The following is a 12,467-nucleotide window of genomic DNA, read 5'->3' on the forward strand; positions in this document are numbered from 1 at the left end:
GGAGATGGGGCCAGGAGGCTGCTGGGGTCACCAGGTAAGGGAGTGTGCAGGACAGCCAGGGGTGCAGGAGGGTCAGATGCAGGCTTCGTCTTTAAATTGTTCCAGACTGTGTCCTCAGGGAACGTAGGGACAGAGACAGAGAAGAGACCTGCTGAGGAGATACGAGTGTGTGTGGAGTTATACCTACATACATATTTATAAAATATGCACATACAAATAAGAATGCATTTATATATATTTATGCATATTTGAATATATTTACAAATCCTATTATAGAAATACTCATCAATAAAAATAAACGATGTGGTGAAAGTTTTCCCTCTCATTTCTGCTTTCCTTCATTCCAAGCCATGATTCCTGAGGGCTGCAGTAATGTATTCCTTAATGTTGTTCCTACAGTAATGGACTTACTATATTTGTGTCAGTCCTTTGTCCTTACTCTGCTTCTGACAGACTGATTAAATATTGGGCATGAGAAAAATAATTCTTGCATGTCAGACTGTCTTCTAAATCCCTTGGCAGTGCTGAAGAAAGTTTTATTTTGTACCAGCACAGCCCCTTAATCGCAGTGAGCATTTCCTTGCGTTGCATACGTTCACATCTCAACAGGAATGCAGCGCTGCTTTCTTCCCTTCAGGATCCTCGCTGTTTATTTTCTTTACAGTCTTCAGGAAACATTATCAGAAGGGAAAATCTCAGCGCGTTGGAGGCTACCTGAGGAGACGTGGTAAATAACCCGGCCTCGTTACACGCAGTCCCAGCAGGGCTGGGAGTGGGACAGGTTGGGCAAGAGAGCACAGGTACCTGGTGCAGTGCACACAGGCAGCCTGCTCTGACTCACACCCTCTTGTTTCCTGAACTGGAGGGCTCCTCTCCCTTAACCTCACCTCCAAGCCGAGCACCAACCATGGCCAACACTTTGGGGTGTTTCTGCTAGCACCCCGAGCCTCTGGGCCTGCCTGGCGGCCACCCCGGGGGCTGGTGCTCAGCTCGGTTTTGGAGCCGAGCTGCGAGGCAGGACCAGGGCAGGACCCGGGCAGGATCCCTGCACCCTCCCCACCCGCGCCCCTCATAATACCGAAGCCACTTTTGGCCCCAGGAGCCCGGCCGCGGGCTCTGCGGGCTGTCGGAGGGACGCAGCCTGGCCGTTTGGGGTTAAAACCCCCTAAAACGGAGCAGGACGAGTTAAAGCGCAGCCTGACCCACCCTCCACGGCCCGCGGGGGGACACCTCGGGCCCCCCTCGCCCCGTCCCGTCCCGTCCCGTCCCATCGGGTCCCCCCGCAGACGGGGCGGCCCCGGGGGGGGCAGCGGGGCCGGGGCCGGGGCCGGGGCCGGGCCGGGCGGGGGAGGCTCCGCCCCGGCGCTTTAAGCGGCTGCGGGGCCGCGCCGGGCCGAGAGGAGCCGAGCCCAGCCCGTGGTGAGTGGCGGCCGGGGGAAGCGGGGTCCTGGGGGGCGACACCGGGACGGGGGGGGGGGCGTCGGAGCAGCAGCTACCCACTCCCATCCCACCCCATCTCACCCCATCCCACTCCATCCCATCCCACCCCATCCCTGGATTTCTTTTGGGGCGCCCATTGGGGTCTGCCTGGCCGGCGATGGGGCTGGGGGATGCTTGCCCAGCTGTGCAGAGAGGCATGGGGTGAGCTGAGGGAGAGAGCCCTTCATTTCTCCCTCTTCTGCTTTGGCTGCTGAGGAGTCCCCTGGCAGCACGTAGCCCGGCCCCATAGGTTTATGGGTTCCCTTGGTGTTGGTTATGGTGGGTAGTCCTGTGCTGGGTGGCCGTGGGTGAGCAGTGGGGCTGGGGCTGGGGAGAGCAGCGTGGGGCTGCCCGATGCCTGTCAGCACTCAGCTTGTCCCATGGATCACGTCTGGGTCCCTGAACGGGTCACTGCAAAAGCTATTTTGTATAGTTTAAGGATAACGGGATAAGCTTGAAATTCCTCACTGTCTGTCCTGTGTCTGCTTTGGGTATCTGGTGTTGAAACCCCATTAACAAATGTGTCGGAAAGGATTTTGCCATTGCCCTGGCTTGTAACTGGCCTTTTGGAGAGCGCTAGCCGAGGAACGTAGGCTCCCCTCGGCCGGGCACGAGCTTAGCAGAAGCCAGGGTGCTCTTATCAGGGGGCAGGAGCTGCCAACAAAACTGCAATTAAAAGTCAGAATTGTTGGTGCTGCTGGTGAGATCATCTGGATGCTTAATTACTGCGCTGGAGCTCCCCGGAGGCTTGCCTGAACTGGCCAAAAAACCTCCTGGGGGTGGAGAAGGCTTCGTGCGGGCGCTGGGGTTGGGAGCTGCTGCCCGCGGAGCTCCCGGAGAGAGCCCCGTTCTCCTGGGGCCTGCACACCGTCCTGTGCGCCCCCACACCATCAGCCCTTCCTCCCCTGGTGCCTCCCAGGCACCACCGCCTCGGGGTAGCCCTCGCTGCCGGGTAATTGAAGAAATATTGCCGTGCTTCCCACGCGAGCTGTCATGGGAATGTTGCGGGGAGGATAAATGGAAATCTCTTCTGTGGAAGAGAGCGAGGTCACCTTGAAGCTCTGACTTCAGCTCCTTTTTTTTTTTTGCTTTTCATTTAATGAATTCCCAGAGCCCTTATCAGGGTATTGGAGTCAGCTAATGGTTGCCAGATCCTCTAATACTTCGTCTCCCTGAGGAAGGAGGGGTGGAGCTGCACCCCGTATTGGCCAATACTGCATGGGAAATCTGGGGCGAAGCTGGAAACCAGATCCAGGTCTTCAGGTCTAGTGTGTGTGGAAACTAGACAACTGTTTGCTAATAAAGCGATTAAAATAATTTAAGCTGAAGTGAACACAAAAAAGGACGTGAGCATGGGAAGGCGAAAGGAAAATAGAGAGGAGGTAGTTCTCGTACCAAATACCTACCACTTATGCTTTGGAAAGTGTACAAAATGGAAAGGAATCTCTTCTCTCTCTCTTTTTTTTTTTTTTTTTTTTTTTTCCAGTTAACACATTCCTTTTCTGAAGCTTTGTGCAGCCTATATTCCCGTTAACTAAGGACGCTGTATGCCATGATTGATGTCAGCTGCTGTGCGGTAGCACAGCCAAACACTTGAATAAAAGAAATGGAATCTTAATTTTTTAGACTCTATGGTTGTGCCAAGAATGACAGAGACAAACTGGTGAACGTCATAAAACTAATTTTATGAGCTCGGTCAGAGTATTAGTGCTAAACCATGAGCAGTAATGTTGTTAATCCAGTGGAAGCATTAAACAAAGGAATATCTCAGTAATTAGTGTCGGTGCTGTAAATGGCACCGCTCAGCCACTCCAAGGAAGTTTCTTAAGCCTTTGTGTAGGAATGTACCAAAGATGCCCTAATTCGCGTTAATAACTAATCTTATTTTCCCACATGCCATGAGTGGCTGCTTGCCTGGCTGGGACAAAGGTCTGCCAGCCGTGGCTTGGCAGTGTGTCTCCCTGGGGACCCGTGCAGCCCCTGCTGCACGTCCCGGACCACTGAGCTGGCACTCGGGTTGCGTGGGCTGGAGGCACTTGTGCAGCATGGGTGAGATGGGTGGCTTCGTTTGGGTTCAGCAAAGTCACCTCAGAAAGGTGTACCCCAAACAAAAGTTCCCTGAGGCAGAAAGCTCATAGCCCTCAGTGGTGACCGGAGGAAGAAAACCCCATGCAAGCCAAAGGCAAAGCTTTAGCCCAGGCCAGCTAACGGGACCCTCTGGGGAGCAGGAGGAGCTGCAGGCCAAGCTGGGTGGGATTCGGTTGGGGTGACAGCATGAGGACAGGGCAGCAGGGCAGGGGCAGGTCGAGGTGGGACAGCTGCTGCTTCTGGCTTTGGGTAGGAGACTACTGCTAGGGCTGTAGCTGGATATGATCGCTAGTGATAGCCATCCCTCCATGCCAGCCTCTCAGGGCCTGCTGCAAATCATGCATGAGAGAGAGTTCCTCTTCCTCTTAGGGCAGCTGCAGTCCTTGAGCAGTTGGGTTTGGTGCCTGTAGCTGTCTGGTTAAGATGCAGTTTGTGTAACAGTGGTGGGGGCTCTGGGAAATAATTCCCCTTAAACAGCCTTGAAGTGCAGGCGTGATCCCAAGGGAGCTCTGAATGCCCCCACAGCCCTAATAAATGGCTCTCCAGCGAGCTGAACTTTGACTTGTGCTGCGTCCCGAATGTTGGGCCCTGCAGGGAAACAAAATGCCGTTGTTGGCACAATTGGTTTGCTTCCACCAGCTGAGAGGCCCAGCGCTAATGAAGCATAGAAACTGAAATTACATCCATCTGGGGGGGCGTCCGCTCAAGGTACAGTAAAGCCCTTGTGCATGAAAGCCTAATTTGTGCATATCCAGTTTATGTAACGTTGAAACTCCTGAGCAGGCACTGGAGGATGTGCCTCGTGGATTCGTCTCTGTTTTCCTTGCTTGGAGCACCAAGCTCAGCAGATTTTGTTGTCAGTACCCAAAACCCTAACCCTCGGGGAGCCGGGGCGCAGCTAACGAGCTTCTCCTTCTCCCCCGCCGCCCCGCGGCCTGCAGCACCGCCATGCCCAACTGGGGAGGAGGCAACAAGTGCGGCGCCTGCGGCCGGACGGTGTACCACGCCGAGGAGGTGCAGTGCGACGGCAGGAGCTTCCACCGCTGCTGCTTCCTCTGCAGTAAGTACTGCCCCCGGCCTGCCCTGCCACCCCAAAACCGCCCGGCCTAGCTCGGGGTCGTGGCGGCGGCCGTGCTGTTGGTTGCGGGTCACGTTATTTACTTTGAACACTTTGTAAACCAGCAGCCTGCCTGACCGAGTCAGGGAATTTTACCTCATTGCAGCCATGAGGTATTGTTCTGTCTTGCTGGCATTTAATTCCTGCAGACTGAGCTGGGATTTTGCCTTCTCTACAAGCCACACTTGCAGCTCTCGGTCTGGTTTGCCATGAATCTGCAGCACAATGTCAGCGCGCCGTGCTGGCACGGGAGCCCCGGCGCACCTACGCTCCTTTTCCTTAGCTCTACAGCAGTCACAAAAATTAGATGTCTCAGCTGCCTCATTTTCAGCCTTTTATGGGAGCTTCTATTAAAAGAAACCTGGAACTTGTAGGCAAACAATGGCTCTAGTGTGTTTGACTGCGTGTTTGCTTTTGCTTCGTGCATAGTTCTGCTGGGGTTAATGTCTGTACACTTTAACAAACGTGCACGAGTTCATTTACTTATTGGATATTTGTGTCTTATAAAAAGAGCCTTGGAGCTAATGAATGCCATAAGCAAAGGTCGCTGTGTATTTTGAAGACCCTAAATTCTTTTTGAACACAAAATTCTTAGGGCTCTCTCTCTTTTTTCCTCCCCCCCCCCATCCAAATTCTTTATCACTGCACAGTGCTGCTGCAGACTGGGAGAACATGTCAGTGTGGCTACAAAGGCAGGTTTAAGAAGAAGCAGGAAATAGTTTTGCCTTCAGCTGTAACCTTGGGCAGGGTGCTTACATTGTGCTGAAGGACGATTTATGAATGCCAGAAAAATGAGGCCCCTCTAGTGACAGCTGTGAAACAGCACCAACTGTGCCCCAAACCAGAACCAGGCAGGGGGGAAGCCTTCAGGTTTTCCTTCCCTGGCCAAAAGGGCAGGACAGGGACTCTTCTGCACTGCTTTGCTCTCTACTATACGGCATCTGTCAAGGGAAACCGCTGACGGCACTATCTGGGTTTCTGAGCGGTCTCATTCATCAAACCACGGCAAGCTTCCAGACTTTAAATGTCATGGCTGTGGAAAGGTGGGAGGGAAGAGAGCCCTTAATAGGGCTAAGCATAATTCACTGATTCAAAAGACAACCTCTCATCTCCAGCCGTCCCACGGCCTAATAGGAAGACTTGTGGACAAGGAAAGCCATACCACCGCTTCTCCCTTCACTGCTGGCTTACTACGTGTGCTGCTGGAAATTGTCCCTTAAGGCTGTTTAACTTTTTTCCCTCTAGTGGTCTGCCGGAAAAACTTGGACAGCACAACTGTAGCGATTCATGATGCTGAAGTTTACTGCAAGTCTTGCTATGGGAAAAAGTACGGCCCGAAAGGTTATGGATACGGGCAAGGGGCAGGCACGCTGAACATGGACAGGGGAGAGAGACTAGGTATCAAGCCTGAGAGGTGAGTTAACCGGGCTGGGGTGTGCCTCACCTTTGTCCTCCAGCACTGTCCTCACAGGAGGTGTTCAGGGTGGATTTTTGTCACTTGGAGAGGAATGCTGCAAAAGATGTAACCGAATGCAGTATTCTGAATGTCGGGCATTTAGCTAACAGTGCACAAACCTTCCACAATGCCTCCAAGTAGGCACTGTAAGAGCAGGGGTCAGCACAGGTAAGGACACAAGAAGCAAGCCATATGGATTAGGATGTGGTGGGGTTGCTGCCCTGATGATGGGTCTGATGAGCCGTCAGCAGGTCAGCACCCTGGTGGGTCTCGGGGTGCTCTCCTATGCAAGCTGCAAATGCAGTTGCTCAGCAGGTTTGTGCAGGGAAGGATTTAGGGAGCGCCAAATCTGGGGCTACAAGAATGAAATTTTAATTGGCAAATGAAGAACCATTTGTGCTTAATTACAGCCAAAACCAAGTGGCTTATTAAAGAGTAAACAGTCCTAATCTGATTAAGTTCTTGCTGTAAAGCAAAGCACGTGAAAAGCACCTGAGGTATGCCTCGCCACTTGCCTCATGCAATTTGTTACTTGACTTTTATATGATGCCTGCTCTCCAGCCAGAGCAAATCTAGAAATGATACATAGCTCAATCCATTAGGTTCACTGACCAGCTCAGGTTCCAGACATGACCAAATGACAGGAATTTAACAATCACCTTGGAATACAGGTCTCGGAATTCATCATGTCTCTAGAAGTGACATGTGGTAACAACCTCTAAAATTTTGGAAAAGTACTGTATTCTGTACTGTGTGTTAGATGCTGCACTGCTAGTGTTGTCAGGAAGAGCAAGAGCTCTTTTACTAAGAAAACAAATATTCTCTTTCTATCAGCACGCCCTCTCCCCACCGACCCACAACAAATCCAAATACTTCAAAATTCGCTCAGAAGTTTGGAGGCGCAGAGAAATGTTCCAGGTGTGGGGATTCTGTGTATGCGGCAGAGAAAGTAATAGGTGCTGGAAAGGTAAGGGAATGCGATTCTTTTTAATCTCTTAAATGGACTTTAAAGTGATTGAGGTGTATTATGAAGGCTTCTTTGTGTGTGTTATCTAGAAGGTAGTGAAGAACCAACTGTGCGGCAGTCACCCTAAAACTTCATTTTTCAAAACTGGAAATGGTCAAAGTAATCTAGTCTTCATTTTTGTTTCTATTTTTTATTTTATTACTTTTTTAAAGAGCACTTGAAATGGAAATTCTGGGTAACAAGGTCTTGCCCTGGATTTCAGAGATGAAGCTTCAATACCTTCTCATGCCAGAGGCTTGAACCAAAGTTCAGGAGCCCTCTCCCTCCAGAAAAGAGAATGATCCTTTTGTGTGCAGCTCATGAAGGGCTGAATGTTTCAGCAGAAAGGGCATATTCTCTGCGAGCACCACATAAAGCTGTGTGTCAGTCTGCCAGCTGTCTGACTGATAGCCAAGATCAGAATTGATTAGGGCGAGCCCAGGCCTTCCAAAATGCTTCCCTGAGCAGTAAGCTGTGTGGAATCCAGGGCTTTGTGCCACCCAAAAATGCAGACACTCTTAATCGGCGACTAGTGCACTCCAAGTGGTTTTCATTGCACCAACATATGTAAACAATCCTGATACAAGCATGTCTGATTAATAGCTTTTTATTTTATTTATTTATTTCAAATTCAGGCATCCTGTGTGTTTAAGCTTTTTTTTTTTTCCTCTCCTAGCCATGGCACAAAAACTGCTTCCGATGTGCCAAGTGTGGGAAAAGCCTAGAATCTACGACCCTAACTGAAAAAGAGGGAGAAATCTACTGTAAAGGTGAGAAAAAAAAAAAAAAAAAAAAAAAAAGACTATTTGTTAATGGTTCAAGGTGGCGTGTTACAAGGGCAGAGGCTTAAATTATTCCTGTTTCAAGAAACAAGAAGCCTCAGCCCCTACCACTCATCTCTCTTGCAGGCTGTTACGCAAAGAACTTCGGCCCCAAAGGATTTGGCTACGGGCAGGGAGCAGGTGCCCTCGTTCATGCCCAGTGAGGGGGCACAGCGCTCAACCTGTACGGCTCTGCTCAGATTCTGCTGCAAGAAAAGAGTTTCCAAAATGTTACTAACTACTGTGAAACCTATAGTAGTTTACTGTAGTGCTTGGGCCACACTTCTAGTTACCTTTATAAGCACTGCTTTTCTCCTTGCTTTATGTACCACACTTTAACACTTCTAATACTGTGTATCGATTCAATAAAGCTTTGCTTGTTGACATACCCTGAAGCCAAGTGTCACCTGCTTTGCCAACTATGAACAAGTAATTAAAGAGACTGTTATTGGGGTGCTCTGACGAGCAGGGATGAAGATACAGTGGCATGGACTTGGTTCAGATCTTCACTGAAAGCCCAGCAGGACTGGAAGGTGAGAGGTGCAGCAGTGGCCATGGCCTTCAGCAGTGACTACCACACCATCACATGTGTGGAAAGTGGCTAGCCACCCGCTGCACAGAAGAGGTGGGTTTTACATAGCTGTGTGCATAAATGAGCAGCTGTCCCGGACGTAGATCCCCTAGGGAGGGGACATAGCCTCACCAGAATTTTCTGTGGGATCGTATCTGCTTTGCTATTGAGGTTTTATTATGCACAGGACTTGCTTTTTGTACAGGAGTACCGTACCAATACAGCTGCAGACTAATAACATCCCTACTTACAGTTGACCAAGCTCCCAACTAACATGTCAAATGCAATCTTAAGAGATGCTTTTGGCCTTTTTCCAGTAGCGTTACACCCCTCGGTTTCCTAAAACCGTGGAGGATTGCAGCCATTTGAGGACTGCACCTGCCAGAGGCAGCTGTAGTGCCACAGGAGAGCAGAACAAAATCCTGCCTCCAAATGTTCTGGTAGATAACGGGACACGGAGTCAAGTTGACTAGGCAAGGAGCACTAGCAATTAGACACGTCGATGCAAGGGTAAGCACAGACTTACTCCATGTCATCACGGCAGTTGTATGAAGGCTGCAACAGGCAGGGCCCTCGAACCTGCTAATCTAAGTGTTTCTTAGCAGCAGTTTGCTAAGGTTTGGAGAAAAGTGCTTGTGCTGTAGCCATACGTTGAGTAGAAAACTCACAGGAAAGCTTGGCTTATTTTAGGGGCTGGAGCATCTTCCACCATGAAATTGCTAGGCCTGAGCTGACAGCACCTCAGGTTTCACTTCACGTGGTGCAAGTGGGAGTCGCTTCCTCCTGAGGATACCGAAGTCTAGCGCAACACAGAGGCCTTGCGTGAGAATGAGGTACTAAAACCAGGAGGCAAAAAGTTTGAGGCAAGGTAACCAGCATTTAGTACGAACAGCTTATCTGATTTTGTTTGGTTTTGTTTCCTGAGCGCCAGGAACAGGCATTTACTGGTGCGCTCAGGCTGCTCGGCCAACCTTTCACAAAGCTTCTTGCCTACTGTTAGGAGGAAGCACACGAGATCTGGGAGTCAGCTCCTAAACACACACACTGAAGCTCAGGGGAGCACGTCCGAGCAGGTAACAGGCTGCTGTACGAGTTTCTTTCCATCCCTTCCCCTGAAGGATGTGCTACCGCACAGCCAGGCCACCAAGGCAACCTCCCAGAGCAGGGCCACCTGGGTGCGGAGGCACGAGCTCGTGTTACGGCCCAAGGGGAGGTCTGGGGGGAGGTGGGAGGCTGCTGTGTCCTCATCCTGCCCGACAGAAGTTCATTACAGAACAGATGAGGTTTAAAGCAGTCTGGTTTTGGACGCAGGATGATACCTTTGGGGGAAAAAAGCCTTTGCAGAGCGAGTTCATGGAGGCGCACGGACGACTGGGAACGCTACAATAAAATGGTAATCACGGGCGTGAGCGTGGTCGCAGGCAGGGTTTCAAGCAGCATCTACCACCGCAGGCTGAGGTAGTGCGGCAGCGCGAGCCAAAAGCCTGATTAGAAAAATATGTACGAGTCAAAATAATACACAAAGAGCATTTTGTATGAGTTATAAAGGAACAATGTGGGTACGAGGAAGAACAGACAGACTGATCAAAACTCGAGCCAAGAGCTTGCACGGCTCACACAGAGAGAAAAATTACAGCTGAAATAGACACCAGTAATGTGGAAGCAGCACACATTTGGGGTGGGAGCGAGACCACAAGCAGCAGTGCAGCCCGGGAAACCTGGGCAGAAACCTATTCACACTGCAGAATTTAATACTTTTCTCCTAAAAATCATTATTTCTCTTTTGCTGACTCGACAGTTGTGCAGGAAGGCTCCAGCACCCCCAATTCTTCCATCACACCGAAGGCTCATGCCTACACCTCTGGGACCATCCTCAAACAAGTTTGCCTTTGGACTAAACAGATAAATACAGGGCTGAGAAGCTGGCTTCCTGAAAAAGGGGAGGGAGGCTGTTACACAACAGAAAAAAAAAAAAGCCAAGATACAAATTCCACAGCAACTCAGAATGAATTAATGTAATGGAGTGGTAATTTATCACAAGTTTTCATTCAAGATAAGCTCCTACTAGATTTTTTGCATTAATATATACACTAGTCACAAGAAATGTTGCATTCAGGATAGAAAATGAGGGTCCTTTAGGGAACACATTCGCAGGTTTGTTAAATTCTTGCAAATTATTACCATTTAATAGCAGAAGTGTTCATTATTCACCGAGTTCTGCTGCAGGGTTGTGTCACTCTAACCATCGGGATCCAATGCAGTCATCTCCAACGTGCAGAATAGCTTGCCACTAAGGAAGCAGCTACTCTTTGCATGCAAATTTAGGCTAATTACAAAATGAAAAAGGAACATTTAATCAATTCACACTTCCTAAACGTATTTATGTATACACACATGGTGAAAGAACAATCTGATCACCTTGAGCATGCCAGAAATGCTGCACAAAATCCACCTATTTCAGAAGTCTCTACAAGCAGTTTTGTATCTTAGCTCGATAGCGGGTACGCTTTATTTCCGTCTTAACATCATGCAACACCGCTAAGACTTTTACAATCTTTATTCTATTTATCTCCAATCAAGGTCATTTTACAGCTGTGGGTTTTCAGAGCAACCAAACACAACCCCAAGAGCATTTCAGAAAATAGTGTACAGATCACAGCACCTAATAGTGGAAACTATACTCACCAGAACATAGAGGTAATACGTAGTCTGCCTTATTAATACTTAGGGGAAAAAAGCTATAAAAAGGAAAACATGGACTGACATTTTCTACCTCAGCTGCAGACAGCAGCTCTGCCTGTCACTGCCTAGCAATGAGCAGACCATCCACACCTGCCGTGCTCGCAGCTGCCTTAGAAATAGCTGCAGGGAGGCAGACAGACAATTTGTCAGCACAGACTTTGGCTCCCTTCTGGACTGTGCAGAAGCCGAATGAGGAAGGGAGAGAGGCAGAGGAGTGTTTTATGCAGCCTTCACAGCTGCGGGCTCCTTGCCAGGCACAAGGCTTCCCCCTACCACAGAGTGAACCTGGACACGGACGGCTCTAACTCAGAAGCTGTACCCAGGCCCCAGCAGCTGAGGACAGAAAGACAACAATGACAGTATCACTTTTCTGTTGCCTTATTACCTGTTGGAAGTGCTTCCTCTTCTTAGGAAAGGCATCGTGAGCAGCTGGGTGGCACCGTTTCACAGACAGAAACCAAACCAATTCCTTGACATCTTGGAGTTGTAACAGAGCAAGCAGATGAGACCAGTCCTCGTTACCTGGTGTAGCTGCTGTAGGTGATATAAACCTGCCACATCACCACTTGGTGGGTGCAATCTGTGCTGATAAAACCCAGCATCCAGAACATTGTTCATTTACGTAAAAACAAGAGCTTTCGCTTCTTAAAAAAAAAAAAAAAAAAAAAAAAAAAAAAAAAAAAAGCACGGAAGTGATCTGAAGTGATTTAACTGGCTAAAAATCCAGGGCTTTCTTTTTCATTTTGTGCTGGGGTCCTAGTGATAGCTCAGCTCCACATGGCTCTGCACCCCAAGGAGTTACTGAAATTAAAGACAAAAACAAAGCAATGAAGGAAAAGAGAATACTTGTAACCACAAAGACAATATACCTGTCAAGAGGAATGAGTGTCCCACACTGCAGCGCTTTCACTTGGTTGCTGTCAACTTTCCAGCAGCAACAAAGCGCCGATGAATAAGCGCTCACCCCAGGCTGAAGTCATGCTCTGAGGTATTCTCGGTTCGAAGCCCTGATCAAGGAGAGAGTGGTTCCCACGTGAACTTTGACTTAGTGAGCTGGAGATCTCCACTGTGCGTAGCATTGGAAGCCATGTGGAAATAGCACTAACGCTCAAAGGAACTGCAGATAAACCTAACTTGGAGTTAGGAGGTGCAATTTTTACTGATCTCCCTTCCGTAGCCTAAGGTGG

General features: G+C 49.4%; 1 protein-coding gene across 1 annotated transcript; it reads left to right on the forward strand.

Annotated features, from left to right (window-relative positions):
• Nucleotides 1-1,386: 1,386 nt before the first annotated feature.
• Nucleotides 1,387-8,355, forward strand: CSRP2 (cysteine and glycine rich protein 2). Its single transcript, XM_082752030.1, has 6 exons — nt 1,387-1,419; nt 4,509-4,627; nt 5,930-6,098; nt 6,975-7,107; nt 7,823-7,916; nt 8,055-8,355. The coding sequence occupies exons 2-6, from the start codon at nt 4,516-4,518 to the stop codon at nt 8,129-8,131; spliced, it is 585 nt and encodes a 194-aa protein (XP_082608156.1). The 5' UTR covers nt 1,387-1,419; nt 4,509-4,515; the 3' UTR covers nt 8,132-8,355.
• Nucleotides 8,356-12,467: the final 4,112 nt, after the last annotated feature.

Source organism: Aythya marila (genome assembly GCF_965140915.1).
Source record: "Aythya marila genome assembly, chromosome: 1".
NCBI classification, from domain to species: domain Eukaryota; kingdom Metazoa; phylum Chordata; class Aves; order Anseriformes; family Anatidae; genus Aythya; species Aythya marila.

Coding starts and splice junctions, on each gene's coding strand:
- CSRP2 (XM_082752030.1), top strand. CDS start 4,516: ATGCCCAACTGGGGAGGAGGCAACAAGTGCGGCGCCTGCGGCCGGACG. Junction 6,099..6,974: donor CTAGGTATCAAGCCTGAGAG/GTGAGTTAACCG, acceptor TCTTTCTATCAG/CACGCCCTCTCCCCACCGAC. Junction 7,108..7,822: donor AAGTAATAGGTGCTGGAAAG/GTAAGGGAATGC, acceptor TTCCTCTCCTAG/CCATGGCACAAAAACTGCTT.